The 19,179-nt window shown below is 49.6% G+C and overlaps 2 protein-coding genes across 8 annotated transcripts in view; one reads left to right on the plus strand and one right to left on the minus strand.

The window, feature by feature from the left end:
* PGBD5 (piggyBac transposable element derived 5) overlaps positions 1 to 10,802 on the minus strand; it is a 23,632-nt gene extending 12,830 nt beyond the window's left edge. For 4 of the 5 annotated variants that reach the window (XR_013639546.1, XR_013639547.1, XR_013639545.1 and 1 more), the window contains exons 1-4: positions 10,355 to 10,802; positions 3,225 to 3,407; positions 2,257 to 2,525; positions 1,220 to 1,375 (exon numbers count right to left, since the gene is read on the minus strand). Coding sequence is in view for 2 of the 5 variants with exons in the window: in XM_078871770.1 (XP_078727896.1) it covers positions 1,220 to 1,375; positions 2,257 to 2,525; positions 3,225 to 3,407; positions 10,355 to 10,802 (1,056 nt within the window). In the remaining 3 variants the exon portion in view is untranslated. The remainder of the gene's footprint in view (positions 1 to 1,219; positions 1,376 to 2,256; positions 2,526 to 3,224; positions 3,408 to 10,354) is intronic. The other variant, XM_078871771.1, reaches the window with a different exon arrangement.
* COG2 (component of oligomeric golgi complex 2) overlaps positions 10,759 to 19,179 on the plus strand; it is a 22,191-nt gene continuing 13,770 nt past the window's right edge. The window contains exons 1-6 of one of the 3 annotated variants that reach the window (XM_078871760.1): positions 10,759 to 10,873; positions 14,232 to 14,549; positions 15,207 to 15,368; positions 16,834 to 16,899; positions 18,616 to 18,696; positions 19,012 to 19,118. In XM_078871760.1, the coding sequence (XP_078727886.1) occupies positions 10,814 to 10,873; positions 14,232 to 14,549; positions 15,207 to 15,368; positions 16,834 to 16,899; positions 18,616 to 18,696; positions 19,012 to 19,118 (794 nt within the window). In that variant the 5' untranslated portion in view covers positions 10,759 to 10,813. Of the gene's footprint in view, positions 10,874 to 13,645; positions 13,794 to 14,231; positions 14,550 to 15,206; positions 15,369 to 16,833; positions 16,900 to 18,615; positions 18,697 to 19,011; positions 19,119 to 19,179 lie in introns of those variants that run through there. The other 2 variants (XM_078871762.1, XM_078871761.1) reach the window with 2 other exon arrangements.

Here is a 19,179-nt window from a genome sequence, read left to right on the forward strand (position 1 = left end):
TTAGAAGTTTTGGTATTATCTACATTATGTAATAATTGAACAAGTCTTTGTGCGAAGAAAAGCGATGTCTCCCGATAGCATGTGATGCCACGTTTGGCAGAATCGCCGAAACAAAGTAGTCCTAGTTTTTCAGAAGTCATACATGCGGATAAATCCAAAAGAAAGTTTTTTTTCTGATTTTATAAATATTTCATATCGAGGTGACATTTTTGGATTTTTTAAATTAATACAAAAATTGGGAACACATTCCAAATCCATGTTTGTCACAGTTGAAAATTGAGCAGGGTAGAGCAGATCAGACAAAGAGCATCTCATCTACTGCCAACAGCGACAGCCAAGTGGCAAAGCCGCGGAGGCTACAATGGCCACGTATCCATTCAAGAAATTGTAACAATTTGGGGTCGTGATTCGATTCAATAATTAATTGTAAAAAAAATCTCATTATTAGACTCATTTGTGTTTTATTTAAATTTTTATTCTGGATTACTTGTTTGGTTTGGTTTGTTTCATTAGCCGAAATGTAACATCAGCATATCGCACGATTTCGTTAGCGTTGATCAGCGCTATCCGACTGCTACACGCACAATTCGATCCGTGTATCTTGAGCGTAAACATTGATTTTAGACTACGAATCAATTAATTGTGACATGAGTAATATAGAATCAGTGTCACACACAACGCTGATCATATATTATGAAATATTAATAAGGGAAGTAATTTTGATTAAAATAGCTTCCCATGATTGTCTTCAATTTTACCAGAAATATAGATCAATATCCACCGAGGTGATGTCACAAAAGCAAATATTTCCCGAAAATAAAGTGTAAATAACACGAGATGGAAAATCGAACCATGAACCTGGGAAAAACACAGGAAGCATTGTAGCCAGAGGGCATTCACCTTGAACATTTGGCAGCACACCTGTATTTGTCTGAATTCTGGAGGGGGATTGGTTGGATTCTGTCTCGTGGCATTGGTGGCTGCCCGTCTCTCTGCCCCCGTTTGCAGGGGAATGTGGTTTGGGCCTTCTTGGAAGTTGTCAACCTTCTAGAAGGCGACGGCCCAGACTGTCCTCACACAGGGAGACACACCTGCTTGCTTCCTGCTGCACCCGTTAATGCTGCACGCTCAACACGACAGCGCACGGCGAGTCGTTTACTTCACATACACGTGCGTGTGTGCGTTTCCACGAGTGCCCTCTGCATTGGCGAGGCCGCACCTGGCAGATGAACCCCGTCTGCGAGCACTGCCGCACCCAGAGACCGAACTTGCGCTTCTTCCTGCGCCGCCGCTCGCCCCCCTCGGACGCGCAGCCGCCGCTGGTGCACGCCGCCAGGAAGGTGGGGTCCTCCTCAATCAGCGGCTCGTGCAGCACCTGGGGGGCAGCGGGGGGGGGGGGCAGCGGGGGCGGGGTGGGGCTCATGAACCCCCCAACTCGTGCTGCTTGGAGCACTCCGACTGCAGGACGCTCGCCTGGTCCGACCGGATTCTACGGATTATAGGACGCATTTCCCCCCCCCTCCGCGGTGTTGAGTGTTTATTTTGAATGTGTGTACATGTTGAGTGTGTGTGTACATGTTGTGTACATGTTCCAGATGTGTTTGTTTATCGACATTGGGTAGACGTTTTAGAGTGCATCTTGCTTTCCGGGGCACCTTGTAAGCCGGAGAATACGGCAACATAAAGTGTGTGAATGCCGCGCAGGGACGCGCTTTGTGCCGCCAACCCTCCGGAGAGAGAGCGGCAAGTAGTCGAGTTGCGCGCGCATACACCGTGTCTGTAAACCGCAACTTGCCAAGGTCAATCCTCTGTGACAAATATTGCACGTGCACAGCAAAAACGTGGTTTACGAGTTGATATCACTGGAATGTCTCTGCTGACCGCAAACAGGCCGTGCGAAATGCAGTCGACCCGTAATATTGAATTCCGCTGCTACATTAGAAGCTCAAGTGCCTCTCCCGTGGGTGACGTGTGGCAAGAGAAGCCACCCAGAGACCCTGACCAATAACAAGCCCTATCCCCTTAACCATATACACCAATCTTACATCTAAACCCATAACCGTAAACCCCTACCCCATACGGAAACTTGATAAGCAGCATCAACGAGTAATTCAACCCATGAAACCAAGGAAGATCTGTGGATGAAGCTCTGGTTTACAATTGGACAGAATCTGCGGGCGAAGTAGCGATGCCAGAGACTCGGATCTGCGCGGTGGGGCGGTCACCTCGGCGAGGGGAGCGATAAACCCACCGCACCTGCGTCTGGGAGGGCATGAAGGACGCTTCGAAGGATGACTTGAGCGAGTCGAGGAAGGGCTGCACCTTGTAGAGGCCCGGCAGGTCCTCGCGGGCGGAGCGGAACGCCACCACGTGAAAGTACTTGAGCAGCTTCTCGAAGCGAACGCGCGTCATGGCCACCGCCACGCTGCGGTTGCCGTAGAAACCACCGCCCCAGATGCTGAGCACCGACTCGCAGTGGTGTGTCGCCGTGGAGGCCACCACGCCTGCCACGACGCGCGCCAGATCTCGTTACGCACAGGCACACGCAAACTCGTCATCGCCGTCAGCAGCGCCTTGGTCTATTCATCGCCGCTGGATGAAGACCTCCCCAAGCCATTTCAATCTCTCATTGTCACGTGACGCATCAATACATCGAGCTCATGCGCACACGCTGCACGGTGGGCGTCCTCTTTGCCGCGTTCCCTCTCCTGGCTGCCACTATTATTATTATTCGTCTCGACCCCTGGCCATCGTCCCTTCTCGTGACGCGTCCTGCCCAAACCCCACCCTTCTTTAGGGTCAGTGTGATGTCTAACTGGGGTACATTCTCTAAGCCATGTGCAAAAAGCGTGCTAAACAACTGAAGATATGTCAGGGCCAACACTAGTGACGATTATCTGAACTGGTCCTGGGCCTGGTGATAGCAGCACTTGTGCAAAAAGTCTGTCAAGGCTACACGGGGGACCTTTGTGTGTGGGTGTGCTCTTCTATGTAGGCAACATGAAGAGCAGATGACATCACACCTGATGTGACCAGACACTCCAGGATAAAACACAGCTCGTCATTTTCACACTTCCTCTCCTTACTTTGACCGTCCCTTAACACGCCACTCATCTCCGGTTCTCAATCCCCTTGCGTCCTCCTGACACCAGTGGCAGTGAATTCCCCATCAATGCGCTGCGAGGAGGGGGCGCGGTCATCTGCTCTGCACGGCGCTCTCTCACCAAGGAAGGCTCGCATCTCAGCGACGTCCACCTCGTGCCAGGCAGGATCCTGCCCAAAGCGCTCCTGGAACTTGCGAGCGTAGGCGTTCGTCTGGGAAACCATGATCTTGAGGAGGCCGTCGGGCACGAACAGCTGGAAGAAGTCCGCCGGAGTGGCCGACGCGGGCATCTGCAGCGTGGGGCCTGCAGAGACAACGACGGCCGCTGCTCTGAGTGTCATCGCGTGACAGCGGCGCCGAGATCCGCGATCGCAGGCCTCCGACTCGCACGCCGCGTTGGGCTGTCGATAAGCCTGGCAGACGTTGGACATGTAGGGGTGTTACGGAGGGGCTGTATACATAGGATCACACGGGAAACAAACACAGTGGGCGGGGCTTCGTGAGTGCACGGGGAGGTGCTCTCAACGACGTCCGCACAGGGCAGCCTGGGGGGGCTGGCCCCACCCCTCAGCGGGGGGTTTTGGTATTAAAGGGGATGAGCCGGAGAGCTCGGGGGACAATGTTAAAGCTAAACCAGTGAAGACCGAAGATCGTCTAGCTAGAGCCCTGGACTCCCCTGGGTCGCCGCCCTTGTCAGGGCCGCGCAGGACCGAGCCAGCGGCGTGGTCCCGAGAACCAGAGCTAGTGCTCTGGGACTCCGGGTACCGTAGCCCGACTTACCAGTGTCGGGCCAGACAGCCTCCCCTAGCCCGTTAGTGGAGGACTAGGAGGTAGGTCAGAGATAGCTAGCAGTGTATTCCCAGCTAGCCGGGTGAGGGTGCCGATACCCCCTCCAGTGTTGTATGTCCGCGGTTGTGACAACTGTTGCGGAATAAATACGTGTGCCTCAACCCCGGCGTCCAAGAGTCCTCAACGATATTACAGACACGCAAGGTTAAAGCTGCGCTTAACACGATCCAGTGTGCTATCATAAATGCACAAACAATGAAAGCACGGGGCACATCTCACGCTGGTCGTGACAAACTCGCGCGGCGCACTGTCCAGGTGACCGGATAAACGGCATCACCGCTTGTCGCGTGAACTTTCTACGTTACGATCGAGTACGGCAGTTGTGTGGTGTCAATAAAGCACCAGCTTGTTGTAGATATTGGCTTGCGTAAACAATATCATCCAGTTTCAGAATTATCCATGACACTATTACTAATCCAATTACTGTAATAACGTTATAGTATTTTATACAGAAGTTTAAGTAATTGTGTAGTCAGGAATATCCACCTCACCGAGTCATTTTAAATCGATTGACGAGGCCTACTCTGTTCTCTTATTCCTCTTCTGCGGATGCGGCAACAACCTAGGAGTTAATTACATAAGATTTTCTGAATACTGTAAGCATTCACTTATGATATTCCCACGTATTGTTGGTCTGTCACTGCTCTTCAGAATATACAATGTGTGATTTCATAGATCACCAAGCTGAAATCCCATTTATTTGTGAGCCAGTATTATCTTACACTGATACAAAATCTATTCTGGCCACAGGATTAGATCACTGTACGACAGGCATTGTGTTAAAGCTACTCTTGAATACCGTAATGTCAAAAGCTACACTCTACAACATTCACGAATCACTGTACCTGTACATCTGGTCTAAATTTAGCCTGAAATCCATAGCTTCATATAATCATGGAATATAATAAAATCATCTAAATAGGCACATTAAAGGTTGGTTTACTATTTAAATAAGAATGCAGCATCTTGTCATAGAGTTGCACCTTGCAAGAATGTTTTTATCAAAGAAACAACAGTGGCTTTTTCTTAAATGTCTGTACGGTTATTGCTATGGAGTAGAGCTCCGTACACAACACGCTACGATTTACATTCATAAAAGCAGCGTCCAAATTCAACCGCATCCCCAGACGCATGAAAACAAATGGGGTCTTAAGTACGTACGTCGAACTTCTTTCGCACCGTACATAGCCAGCCGTGCCAATCGTAGGCGTGGGAGCAGGGACGGCAAACCAAAAACACAAAAAGTAGGTCTAAAGAAATGAAACAAACGCCTCAACCGTCCTTGCTTGATGCGTTGCTTCAGCATCCTTGCTTGATGCGGTGCTGGGAGGTGAACGAGTCTGGGATCAGGTGGGATAGAGGGAACTTGAGCCAGGCACTGACCTTGGGCCGACAGCTGAAGAGGACCCGAATCAATAAGAAATAATTGGTATTCATACATTATAATGTGAACTCGCACAATCATCATCACCGTCGTGGTGACAGAGGGGAGTGCCGCTATGGTTCAGTGGCGTGATGCTGCCGAGACATCACGAGGTAGATGAGACTGCGATGGTAAATTGACGGGTACTCTCCTGAAAGGGCTGCTTCCTCGTGGTCAGCAGGGAGCACCGGTGAGTTTACAGCACAGCGGACACAACTCAGCCGTGCGGTTAATTGCCCCACTGCTCGATACTAACTGCCTAATTACATTTCATATCAGGGTCATAATTATTCCATATTTTGTTCGCGTGCTCGTTACGTCCTTCCGAATGGGGTAATTGAACGTTACGTCGTCATAAGCGCCATGCGATAATCTGGGATAGCTTCAGGGAATGGCACACACCTCGTCTACCACCCGGGGAACTTGGGCTATCCATCAACACGCGTCTCCTCCTGCATCGACACAAATGGCCACGTTGACCCCGTCAAGGTGACATATCTGACCTGCGTGTGTTCTCTGATCCATCCGTTCCTCTTCCCTTATCTCAGAGTGCATCTCTCTGGACTTGTTTGTGCACTTTTCGGGTTTCGTACCGTTTTTTGTTAATGTCGACGATTCCGATTCATATGTCATAGCAGGCGATGTAAACCAATTGGAAACATTTTGCTTTGGGCTCGGTGTGCATGGCTATAACGCGTAGTGCATGTATTTGTTTTTTGCACGTTAAGCTTTGGACGTGTTCTTCATCAGGGTCCATGTTTCACCCATGCATCATCACATCCCGGCCATTCGTGTACAGTACCTGATAACCACTTCCCGCATTTCGCCACAGTGCACAATTAATATCTGCACCAACCAAAGGTTACTTTCTAACAAAAGGCAAATGTCAGAAACATGAGAAATCAGCTGCCAGATAACACATCTCATCACCTGCTGTACAGGACAGTACTGTACATCACATTACCTGCTGGAGGGATAAACACCACATCACCCAGAGTCGCCATGACCCAATGCGATCTGGCATCCTCCACGGTCGTTCAGCAGAGGCGGCTCTCCTAATTGCAGTCAACGACCCTGCCTCTTGGTAATGGGTCTCCATCACTCTTCTCACCTCTAGACCTCACTGCTGCGTTTGACAACACGAGCCGATCCTTTCTCAGAGAGCCTCCAACACGGTGTAGACGTCTCAGAACACTTCCCTCCGGAGTCCGGTCTCGTCTCCCAAGCCGCCCTCTTGATACTGCCACTTAAGCACCGTCTCCATCTATAGAATTCAGGTGCCGAGCTGTGCCACAGGGCTCCCTGCTGTTCTCCATCCAACTCAGTCCTCTTGGCAAAATCATCTCCATCAGCAACACCGAGCCCCACCACTTATGCTGGTGACACCCAAGAGCTACATTACCATCGACTAGACAAACCCAACCCCGCTGCTCACTCTCGCATCTCACCGGGACGCGGTGACATCTTGCCAAAATTGAAATCCACCTCATCAGTAATATAAACTCCAGTTCGAACATGCACCTCGCAGTGGCGGCTCCTGCAAAATCTCTCAGGGGGGGCAAATGTCTGGATGATTTATAAGGATAAGGTCCACCCATGCAAAGGATAAATTAACAGCTTAAGCATGTAAAGGCAACTTCACTTCTTTAATATTAATGAAAAATAAAGTGACTCTAACAATACATCTTGTTTGTTTCTATACTCACTATTAATACAATCCACTCAAATTCTCAGGTTTTTTCGGTAAAGTCACGTAGGTAAAAACATTAAAATTAATGAAAGTAAAATAAAACAAAACAAAATAAAATTCACGACGTTTCGGAGGCAACACAAGTCTCCGTCATCAGGTGGGACCGTCACAGCCGAATTAGCTGCATCAAGTGAAGCAATGATTCAAGATGTAATCCCTTATAAGCAAGTTGAAGGGAGGTGGAGAGGGGGGGGAGCTTATCAGGCTGTGGTAGCCAATGAATGGAAACGTATCGGGAGGGAGGAGGAGCGGTGATCAAAGACTGCACGCAGTGCTCAACACAATGAATGGAGACGTGTCGGGACGGAGGGCGAGCGGCGATCAAAGACTGCACGCAGTGCTCAACACAATGAATGGAGACGCGCCGGGACGGAGGGCGAGCGGTGATCAAAGACATCACGTAGTGCTCAACACAATGAATGGAAACGTGGCGAGCGGTGATCAAAGAACAATGAAGAGATTACTGTTAAACACTGTGGATGTTAACACTCGGTGAAGTAAATTAAAATAGTGCCTGTCAGATAAGATGGTCCAAAAAGTGTAATTAAGTCTTTTTTGCGTGGTTAATAACATCTTTCCAGTGATTACTGAGTTTGTACCCATCATCACGGTTGAAATTATGTCTGTGTTTGTATATTTGTATGGCTTCGTGTACAAACCTTTATAAGGGATTACATCTTGAATCATTGCTTCACTTGATGCAGCTAATTCGGCTGTGACGGTCCCACCTGATGACGGAGACTTGTGTTGCCTCCGAAACGTCGTGAATTTTATTTTGTTTTGTTTTATTTTACTTTCATTAATTTTAATGTTTTTACCTACGTGACTTTACCGAAAAAACCTGAGAATATGAATCATTGCAGTCACGAAAGCTTCAAATCTAGAAACAATCCACTCAAGTTTATTTTATTAAAGATTCCACTAGGTGGCGACAAATAAAATTGTTGACTGAAACGTGCTTACGTATGATGACGTAAGCACGTTAGTGCGAGCTCTCCCGGAAGCCATAGAGAATGCATTGCAGCGCCCCCCGTTCGAAAAAAACATCTTTGAATGTAAGTCTATGGGAACACTCTGGGCGATTCTCAGCCGGAGTGAAATCGCCCAAAAAGAGGCGGTACTCCACAGAACGTGACATGACGCTGATTGGACTATATCCAGAGGCACAGTGACGGCTAGCGTGACTCTGTGGTTGAATGACATTGGTGGTGCGTCGCCCAATCGCCCTAATGAAGAAACCGCCCCTGGCACCTCGCAAACTTCAACAGCACGTTGGCAAAACGAGTGCAACACCTTTGAGTTGGGGGCCGTCCATAAATTACGTCACACCTAGGGGGGGTGAGGGGGAGTCAGACATTTGTGACCATGTGTGACGAGGGGGGGGAGGGGGGGTTTGAGTAATGTGACGTCACATCAAAATGCGCAACTGTAAATAAATATAAACAATATAATTGTTTTAACACTAATTTTTATACATTTTCATTATTAACTATTTGATTATTAAAATTTACTAAGGTCACCTTTTATTTATTCCATGAAGGAGCATTTTGCTTCTCCATGGGAGAATGGAGAAGCATACATTTTGTAATTGTTTTCAATGATTGTTATTAAACATTTTGATTCTAATGATTCTACCAGGGCTTTTCATTCTGTGGAATGAATGTGAATGTTTTAAATGCTTCGTTCTACTACAAAGTTTCAAGTATTTATTTTTATAGTCATAATTACTTTTTTTGGTTTATAATTATAAGATAATTTCAATATAATATTCTGAACATCTGCAGTTTCCTGTTTCCGGCAATGATCTGCAATGCACACGTCCTACTTTCTGTTGCGTCTTGAGATCCCTGCTGCATTTAGACGCCGTTAATCCCACGTGTATTCTTTATTATATCACATTACCTACTATCGAGACCTCACCTGCGGTATGAACATCACATACAGTGCAGGCATCATCTGCTGTATATTATAAATCACAACACCTGCAGCATCGCCATCCCATCACCTGCAAGTCGTATTGTTCACAGGAACCACACCATCGGCTGTACACACATCTGCCGTACAATACATGTAGCCAATTCACCTGCTGTATCGACATCACATCGCCTGCCATCACATCACCTGTGAGCGCAGCCCAAACCTCGGCGCAGGACCCCCTGGCTTGTGGGAGGTGACCCCACAGCGAGCCAGAGGCTTCGTGAACCCGTGGGGGCATTTGAGTGGTGGTATCCCCCCTCCCCCGCGTGTGGGTTTACTCCGGGCACTCCGGCTTCCGCGCACAAGCAAACTGCTACTTCCAAATTAATTGATCAAACATCCAATGCAGGGACCTCCTGAAAACGAGTCTTGAGGCTCATTGAGACTTTCCTCGACAAATGGCATCATGATTATCGTTGTAATATTATTGTACAAGTATTATTGCATTGTCCAAGTGCATTGTTGGCAACACAGAGATAATGATCATGAACAGGTCTGTTTAACCTCGTAAAAATAAAATAGCTTCTTTATCCATCATTCGCTGTATGGCCGCGTGGATCAATGTTTGAGCAGCACTCGTCGTCTATGGCCAGATCACTCGGAATGCGACCAACACAACAAGACCAGCAGGGTTAAGCCTGCACGGCGCTTGAATGAGGGACCACCATTCATTTAAAAAAAACAGCGTGCATAAACACAGGTGCTATAGGCTGCTGCGGGACTGTGTTGCGGATAGCAGAGGGCAGAGCCGAAAAAGCAAATGTTGTACGGTACTTACATCCTGTGCTACAATCCACGCATATGCTCCGCTCCTTCACCAACTCGCACTGACCAGCGTGGTGAAGTATGGACAAACAACCCTCACGACCCGCACAGGCGGCGTGGAGAGGAAGCCGTCATCCAGCAGTGGATTAAGAATCGGACTGTTACGTGTACCTCGAATGTTTAAACAACCAAGCAAGCGCTGCCGGGACCGGCTTCCACTTCACTGGGTCTCATCAGCAGGGCGTGGCCTCTCGGCTTTCCGGTTTAGCCGAGTCACTCGAATGCCGCCGTGCCTGGGCATGGCCCTGCTGCTGGAATAATAAACTATAGCGACATTAACTCAACATCGGTCCTCGAGGCCACGGATATCCGTGGCGATTGCCACTGCGCGCGCGCGGCTCTCGCCTCCGTCCCCCGCTCGCTCCGCGCAGGTGCCGGCGGCAGGTGCCCCGCAGGTACCGCGTGCGTTCCCCGCGCGCTTACGCACCGCAGCTCCCCGTGAAGTCGGGGAAGGGCGCCGCGTCTCGCAGGCAGCTGCTCCACCCGTCCTCGCCGTACTCCTCCGCCTCCCTCTCGCCGGCATCTCCCCCCCTCTCCTCGCTCTCCTCGGCCAGCGGGTTTCTGAAGAACAGCCCCGCGTCCTCCGCTGCCTCGCCCGCCTCGCCCTCCTCGGCTCCCCCAGCCGTCACCGCGGCCGCCACGACGGTGGCGCCGCCGCCTCCGCCGTGATCCGAGGAGCTGTCGGAGGAGCTGTAGAAGGGGTTCCCCGCGCTGCTGTCGCCCCCGTCCGTGGCGTCGTCCCCCGACTCGCCGAACACGTCGTCCGATATGTTGAGGCTCTCGTAGCGGCACTGCGCCTGGCGCAGCAGCGACAGCACCGAGCGGCGCTCCTCGCCGGCGCACGGAGCAAGGGCAGCGGCGGCGGCGGCAGCCATGGCGATGCGAGATGATGGAGACGATGATGCTGGATATGATGGTGGAGATGTGCGCGGAGCGAGCAAGGGCGGTGCGTGGTGTGTGATGGTGCACGCGCAGCGCGGGCTGTAGTGAGAGTGCAGTAGAGCTGTGTGCCTGTGTGTGTGAGCGCCTGTGTGTGTGGTGTGAGCGCCTGTGTGTGTGTCTGTGTGTGTGTGCGCCTGTGTGTCCGTGTGTCGGTGTGATGAAGCACTGCTCGAATCGCTCCGCCTGTTCGCGGCAGGGCGTGCGTGTGAGATGTGTGCGTCTGCGTGAAGGGATTGGGGTCTGCGTGAAGGGATTGGGGTGTGTGTGATTGGGGTGTGTGTGATTGGGGTGTGTGTGATTGGGGTGTGTGTGATTGGGGTGTGTGTGATTGAGGTGTGTGTGATTGAGGTGTGTGTGATTGAGGTGTGTGTGTGATTGAGGTGTGTGTGTGATTGAGGTGTGTGTGTGATTGAGGTGTGTGTGTGATTGAGGTGTGTGTGTGATTGGGGTGTGTGTGTGATTGGGGGGTGTGTGTGATTGGGGTGTGTGTGATTGGGGTGTGTGTGATTGGGGTGGGTGTGTGATTGGAGTGGGTGTGTGTGATTGGGGTGGGTGTGTGATTGGGGTGTGTGAGTGATTGGGGTGTGTGAGTGATTGGGGTGTGTGAGTGATTGGGGTGTGTGAGTGATTGGGTGTGTGTGATTGGGGTGTGTGAGTGATTGGGGTGTGTGAGTGATTGGGGTGGGTGTGATTGGGGAGTGTGTGTGATCCGCTAGTGATGGCGATGCACGACTCTGTGATGCGTGTTGGAGAGTGTAATGAGAGTGTAATGAGTAATAGTGATGCGTGCGTGCGATGCACTAGAGTGTGTGTTGTAGGTGGTGTGATTGGGATGCACTAGAGTGTGTGTTGTAGGTGGTGTGATTGGGATGCACTAGAGTGTGTGTTGTAGGTGGTGTGATTGGGATGCACTAGAGTGTGTGTTGTAGGTGGTGTGATTGGGATGCACTAGAGTGTGTGTTGTAGGTGGTGTGATTGGGATGCACTAGAGTGTGTGTTGTAGGTGGTGTGATTGGGATGCACTAGAGTGTGTGTTGTAGATGGTGTGATTGGGATGCACTAGAGTGTGTGTTGTAGGTGGTGTGATTGGGATGCACTAGAGTGTGTGTAGGTGGTGTGATTGGGATGCACGAGTGTGTGTTGTAGGTGGTGGGATTGGGATGCACGAGTGTGTGTTGTAGGTGGTGGGATTGGGATGCACGAGTGTGTGTTGTAGGTGGTGTGATTGGGATGCACGAGTGTGTGTTGTAGGTGGTGTGATTGGGATGCACTAGAGTGTGTGTTGTAGGTGGTGTGATTGGGATGCACGATGCACGAGTGTGTGGGAGGAGCGGAGCGGTGTATGGATTGTGCGGTGTGGGCTGTGCGTTGCTGATGGGACAGAATTTATGATTACTCATCTGAGTGGATTGTGGGCAATCCATCACATAGAGCCAAGGGTCTGTCTCACCATTAAATGTGAAATATACTCGAGGTCCATCGGGCGAAAGGCTCGGTAAAGCAGTGTCATCTAGCAGCATTTGTTTGAGCAAAATATGTACTCGTCAATATGTGGCTTGCCATCTCAAATGTCTTTTTTTTTAAATGCCCGAGGGTAATCACAGGGACCTTCTAAGGGTTCGCTGTAGGGGGCGACAATTGCCGTTTCCCTGTGAGGTTCTTTTTCAAAGTTGGTAAATATGGACCACGACCCCGGCATACAATGGCCTACTCGTCTTCGAATGGTGTCACGGGATCTTTGACGCCCACTGTGGAGCATTTTGAAACGCCCGCAGTATTAACCGGGCGGCCTTCCGGATTGAATCGCAACCCTCTGCAACAAGCGACGAACGCCCTCCCGCTCGGCCATGTCGCCGCCGATCGAGGCCACGACAACAACAACTACAACATGAGGACGACACGGGGTAGTGTGGCCAGCCGCCCACCTTTGTCTCCCCCCCACGGCGTTGGATGTCCACCAAGCCAATCCATCCTGTTGACGCACACGCACGGGGCAACTTGAACGAGTGGAGGGGTTCTGCCCCACTGGGAGAGGAGGGCCGACTGCCGGGATAAGCCCCACGCAGCCTCCCTCCACCAAACATCCACCGTGAGTCACCCCCTCGACTCACGGTGTCTCGCTCAACCACGCCTGGAGCAAAGACAAAGGTCCCCCGTGTAGCCTGTGAACAGACTTGGAGCAAGTGCTGTTCGCGAGTAGCACCTATGAAGGCCGGCACGATACACAAGGGGGTGGGTGGCCAGCACCACGCCCGGCCGCCTTTGTCTCCCCAGTGGCGATGTTTACACACCGCACCAGGTACTCATTTGAGGCCGAATCGACCTAAGGGAGGCCCATAACCGGTTTGGATAATCGTCACTGATGTTGGCCGTGAGCGGGACTCGAACGCGGGCCAAGGGGTTTGTATCGCAGCGCGCTAACCGCTGCACCACCGCTCCCCCCCAGAGCATTCACATCCACACCGACAACCCCCCACCCACATCTCTAGCCCCCCCCCCCGCCCCTTCATTTCGCTCGAGCTCATTCATCGCCCCCCCCCCCATAAGCTCCCACACCCCCACCCACAGCACCCCCCCTACCCCCCCCCCGTGTCTCTCCCCCAGAGCAGCCCACACCGCCAGCGAGCCCCCCTCCCCTTGAGCCCCCCCCCATCCCGTCAAACTCCCCCCCCCCCTGCAGAGCCCCCAACACCCACAGCCCCGCCCCCATCTAGAACCCCCCCGCCCTCCAGGTTGGTCCCCCCCCACGCATCAGAGGCGGGTGGGAGGGGGGATGCGAGGTTGCCCAGCAACGCCGTGACGTCACGCGCAAGCCTGCCGTGACAGATGCTGCCACCCCTCCCCCATGGGCTCATGCGCCGACGTAGTTCCCATTATCAATGCTGATTGTGTGATTGCCTCCAATCCAATTGATGCATTTGAAGGTAAAAAAAAAAACCTGCGGTATGTTTTACGGTCCATGTACAGCATTTTTCATGTTTAACACGGCGACACTGCGTGTGATTTGCGGGACTTGTGAGATAGGCGCTTTAATAGTTACATACTCTTAGGTTTTTTCGGTAAAGTCACGTAGGTAAAAAATAAAATTAAAAGTTAATAAAAGTAATAATGGAAATAAAATAAAATAATAAATAGCTGCTCCAGCAACCAAAGCTTTGAGTGGTCAACCTTCACCCAGCGGGGAGGTCGCTCACTGGCTTCTGATGCCCTCACGGTCTGGAACATCCGCCCCGCCCCTGCCGCTCGCGCCGCAACTCCCTGCCACCGTTTCAAGTCCAGGCTCATCTTTCCTTTCACACTGACCGACTCTCTTCCTCTCCTGAGATTCATTTGCCTCGTCCATTAATTGTCGTCCTTTCTAGGCGCCGACGTCACGCCGCTTCCCTCGTCGCGATGACGTCACGGCCCATCTGTGTGCCGCGATGACGTCACGGCCCAGCTTTGTGTGCCGCGATGACGTCGCTCCGTCGCGTGCCGCGAGTGCCCCACGTGACGGTGACGTCACGGCTGTCTACGTTGCAGGCGCCGCGCCGCGATGGCGCCGCGCGTTCCGCGGTAGCGACAGCGACTCTCGACCCCTCGGCGCCTCGAGCGACATGGCCGCGGAGCCCAGGGGCGGCTTGCTGCCGGGCGGCGGCGGCGGCAGCAGCCTGTGCTTCGACAGGGAGCAGTTCATGAAAGTGAGCGTGCATGTCACATTTGTTTCTGACGCAGGCTCGGGGAAGAAGTCGGGGGGGGGGGGCAGGTTCTGCCCAACACTTCCCCCGAGATCTCGCCTCGTTGCCCGTAGTGAAACTAAGCAAGGCCGAGGTCGTGGCCTGGCAGCAGGCCCGAGAGGCGAGAACACACACGGGAGAGACGGGCGAGAAGACCGAGGCTCGTGGAGCACGCTGCCGAGGCAGCTGTGTGTGGTGCCGCAGGCGGTAGATTAGAGTTGCCCTGTTGCAATATGTAGACGTATTGGTGTCGTGTATATCTAATACACCTCGCCTACGTGTCAAGCTGAGAACTTTGCGATGTCCGCGGTCGTTGGGCTGGGCTCTCAGCCGGGAAACGTCCCGTGGGGGGACGAGCGACTGACACGCAGATCTGGTGCAGATCTGCCCGTAAAATCCGTTCTACATGCGCCACTCTGTCCCTAGCACCGCAGGCTCAGACAAGGGGGGCACTGAAGAATCGTGTGGGTTGTCTTTAAGTGTACGACGTGAATTGCTTTCTTGACACGTCACTTCCGTATCAGCTGCAATGCAGGCAGATATCAAGCCTGCCCTGTGGTTTGTGTTATTTGCATTTAGCAGAACGTATGACGTTAAAACGATTCGTGAAACATTCCACAGGACGGATTTGACGTGGACAGCTTCGTGGCAGAATGCAAGAAGCACGTGCAGCTGGAGGTGCTGCGCGAGGACTTGGAGGTGTATTACAAACTTCTCAAGAGCTCCATGGTGGAGCTCATCAACAAAGATTACGCGGACTTCGTCAACCTCTCATCCAACTTGGTGCGCGGGCCCGTCACATGGTTACTTCCTGCTCGCCTCCATCAGTCGAGTCGACTTACACTTCATTGTCTTGGCTGGCAGGGTGGCCATGGTGTTCGGTTTTTTTTTACTACATCGCCGGTTTTGTTTGGTCAATGATATTTCAGAGCAAACAGGATATGGTGGCACAGCAAACAGATGGCAATGACCCTGCCACCCCCCACTTCGCAAGCCACGCACATCATTTTGCCTTCCACGACTTACCTCACCCATGCCCTCGAAAGCCCGTATGGGTATGCTATTGAATGCTGCATGTAAGCCGTGTGTCTAATTACAATTCAGAATTACCATAGCCATCTATCGATGGCTGAATGAGATGGATTATGTGAATACATAATCCATCTCTTGCGCATCACATAATTTAATCACTCCGTTTGAAGTGGTCTTTTTAGCCCTATCAACTCTTTTGGCTGCCAATCTCTCACCATTCACTTCTGTTTGCAATCATCACAAAGAGTTGAGTGCTACCCCATCGCATATTTATTACGAGTTATTATGTCTTTAATTTGGAATAACAGGTTCTCTGATCGACGTGTTTCATTTTCTGTCGGTGCAATTCCCAGCATGCATTTCTGCACGATTCTTGAGTACTTTTCACCTTTTGTTCAATTCCCCATTGAGTGTCCATGTTTTCTATACAGACGTCATTGCAGATAATATGCAATGCCCCCTCCCGCCCGCCCCCCTCTCGATCTCTCCTACTCCTCACCGTTTCCCCCTTCTTGTGCACAATCCCGTTTCCGCACCTTTCCCCTACTCGCCCCCTTGCACCGGAACACACTTCCCCTGCACATGAAGCAAGAAGTACCCTCCCTGTCTAGTTTCCGCTCCTCCCTCAAGACCCCCACCTCATCTCCCTAGCCCATCCTTCCCTCCATCCCTCGGTACCCCTGTAATTCCCGTTCCCACTAACCGCCCTCCTCATACCTATCCCTATACTTCTCTCTTTCCCCTCCTCTCACATGCCACCATATCACCTTTAGCTAACCTGATTGTACCATTTACAACTCTTGTAGAGTGCCTTGGATATAAGGCACTCTGTAAATGTATGAGATTATTTTAAACTTTAATTCTAGAAGCTTTCGTGACTGCAAGGATCCATACTCTTTGGATTTTTCGGTAAAAATATATCGGCAAAGTCACGTAGGTTAACCTACGTGAAACATAACCTGTAATGGAAAGTACATGGGGGAACATGACTTAATATTTAATGTATGCAGTTATATTTCAACAAAATTGATACACTTATAAGAAGAAAATGCAAAGATGCATTTGTGAAATTGAAGTGAAAATTGCAGCAGTGACTTGTGGTTATGGGATATAAGTATAAAGTATAACACAATTTCGTTGTCATGTTACTGCAGTTTCCATGTTTTTACTGTGTTTATCTGTAACGCTTTCATGTGTAATTACGTTTTTCTATCAGGTTGGAATGGACAAATCATTAAATCAGCTTCGAGTACCCCTGGGGCAGCTGAGAGAGGAAGTCCTGGTAATATGTTTTGCCTCCCTCCAAAGATAATGCACATTAAGTTGTTTAATGATTTGAGATATGTATATTAGCTTGTTTGCCCGTAAACTAGCTTGTTTACCCCTTCTAGGATGGAAGCTGTAATATTTATGAAACAATTGAGCAGAGTATAATTGTATCTTGTGTAAATTTAATGGCAGTGAATCTTGCACAAATGTATGTCATCAAACACTTCACTGCATTTCACTGTAGCAGTGTATTAATGGCAGTGATTGGTCCACACCAGAGACCAATCAGTTTCAAAGACAATGCATATATTATCAGAGTATGTTTTTTTTGCATTCTGACCACAAGTATTGTGGTTAACACAGACATGATTCCTTGTAAAAGGTTTCAGTTTGGTGTTTTAACATCTTAACACCTGTTTTATTGCCAGAAAAAGAGGAAAATCTTTGCTCAAATCCACTTTGTTGCAGCACAGGATTCTTTATTAGATTAGCTTTCAATAAGGAAACGTCAAACTTAAAGCGAATTTGCTCGACCTTCTGCACGAGTGTAAAAATCCACCCACTCATGAATATTAATGACGGGGGTGGGGGGGTGCGGCATGTGGAGTGACGTCACGCGCGTTACACACCAACAGACATTCTTGGCTCATTATAGTCGTAATTCTTTAGCAAATTTCTGCATTTTTATTTATGAAGGTTTGGATTTATGATTGCACTGTTGTATCATTTTTTTCCTGGTTTTATGAAATTGAATGGAATAAAATACACATTATGAAAGAGCAGTCAGGAGATACCCTCTGTCGAAGGCTACTAAAAGTTGAATTAGAAGATACAATTTGAAAATTAGGTTGGAGAAATAAATAAACAAATCAAGATCATATTCATAACATGGTTATAATAACAAATGGAAATTAACCACAGGAAATCCTAGACAATTTTCCAAATAAAAGAAAGCTGCAAAATATGACAGGTGGCGTTATCAAAAAGGTAACCATTGGTTTAAAAAGGCCTTTGAATGTTAAAGTACAAAATGAACAGTCTCTCGGAACATTAAATTATCAAAGTTACACCCTAGGTTGCCAGTAGCTTTCAAGAAAGCAATAGTTAAGGCATGCATAATTGATTTTGGTTAAAAAGGGTTTCACATTAGCAGGTCCTCTTGATTCAAAAGGCATTGTTTAAGAAGCAGTCTGTTAAATTCACTTTTAGTATACAAGCAGAGATGCAATGCTGGTTAATGTTGACAAAGCAAGGGAAGCAAGACTGAGATGGTATGTCCATGAGGTAAGGAGTGAGAAAGGAAACGTCATGCAGGAAGGAGAAGAAGGTGCAATGATAACGTGAATAGGGAAATGAAAGTGGCTGGGTGACAAGGGAAGCCGTCCACAGACAAGTGGGAGGGGGGAGACTGGGCAGCCAGCCCCATAGCAATGTGAGAACAGTGGCTATAGGAAGGAAAGAGAGATGCATTATGGGAATCACATTGAGAGACCTGAAAGAGGAATACATGGATCAACACCACAAGATTAACTTCCACTTTGCAGGATCTTAAGCTTGTAAAGCACACGTGGCAAATTTAGTTCGGTTGCGGACAAATTAACATCGGTTCTCTCGTAGGTTGCTGAAAGGCTGAGAGTCGATTTGTGTTTTTTTCCACTCATTGTTAAGAAATAATGTTTCATTAAGCATGTATTGGTACATAAGGTAAACCATGTTTTCTTTGCTGTAGTGTGTGAGGTCTGCACTAAACGAAGTCATTCAAGCCTTCGATGACAGGCTGGCCAAGAGGACAGATATTCGTAAGAAAAAGGTGAGGTGTTGACAAACCAACCAAAATTCTACCCTAAATACGGTTGTATATATGTTAGAATATTGTTATTTCTGTATTCTCTGGATTAAAAGGTGCATATTTTCCCCCTGCATATAAAGCGAAATGTGTGAGTGTGCCTTATAATCCAGTCGGTGTGTGTGCATCCAGATTTATATACATTTCATGACGCCAGGGACAAGTTTGGTTGTGTATTAATCATTGCACACCTAATTATTCACGTCTTTCACTAAAGGACCTTTCACATTCTTCATGACTTCAAATCACTGCTAAGTGTGCATTGTCTTCATTTCCCAGGCTTGCCTGCAGAGGTTAATGCACGTGATCCGCTCAGTGGAAAAAATAGAGAAAATCCTTCAAACGCAAGGCTCCAGGGACGGCCTATCTGCTTCTGAGACCAACAGGTAACCAATGGTGATATCACCACACACTTGCCCAAACGCCAGCCAGGCAGCGAACCTTTTT

The sequence above is a fragment of the Lampetra fluviatilis genome, chromosome 33 (genome assembly GCF_964198595.1).
Source record: "Lampetra fluviatilis chromosome 33, kcLamFluv1.1, whole genome shotgun sequence".
Classification (NCBI taxonomy): domain Eukaryota; kingdom Metazoa; phylum Chordata; class Hyperoartia; order Petromyzontiformes; family Petromyzontidae; genus Lampetra; species Lampetra fluviatilis.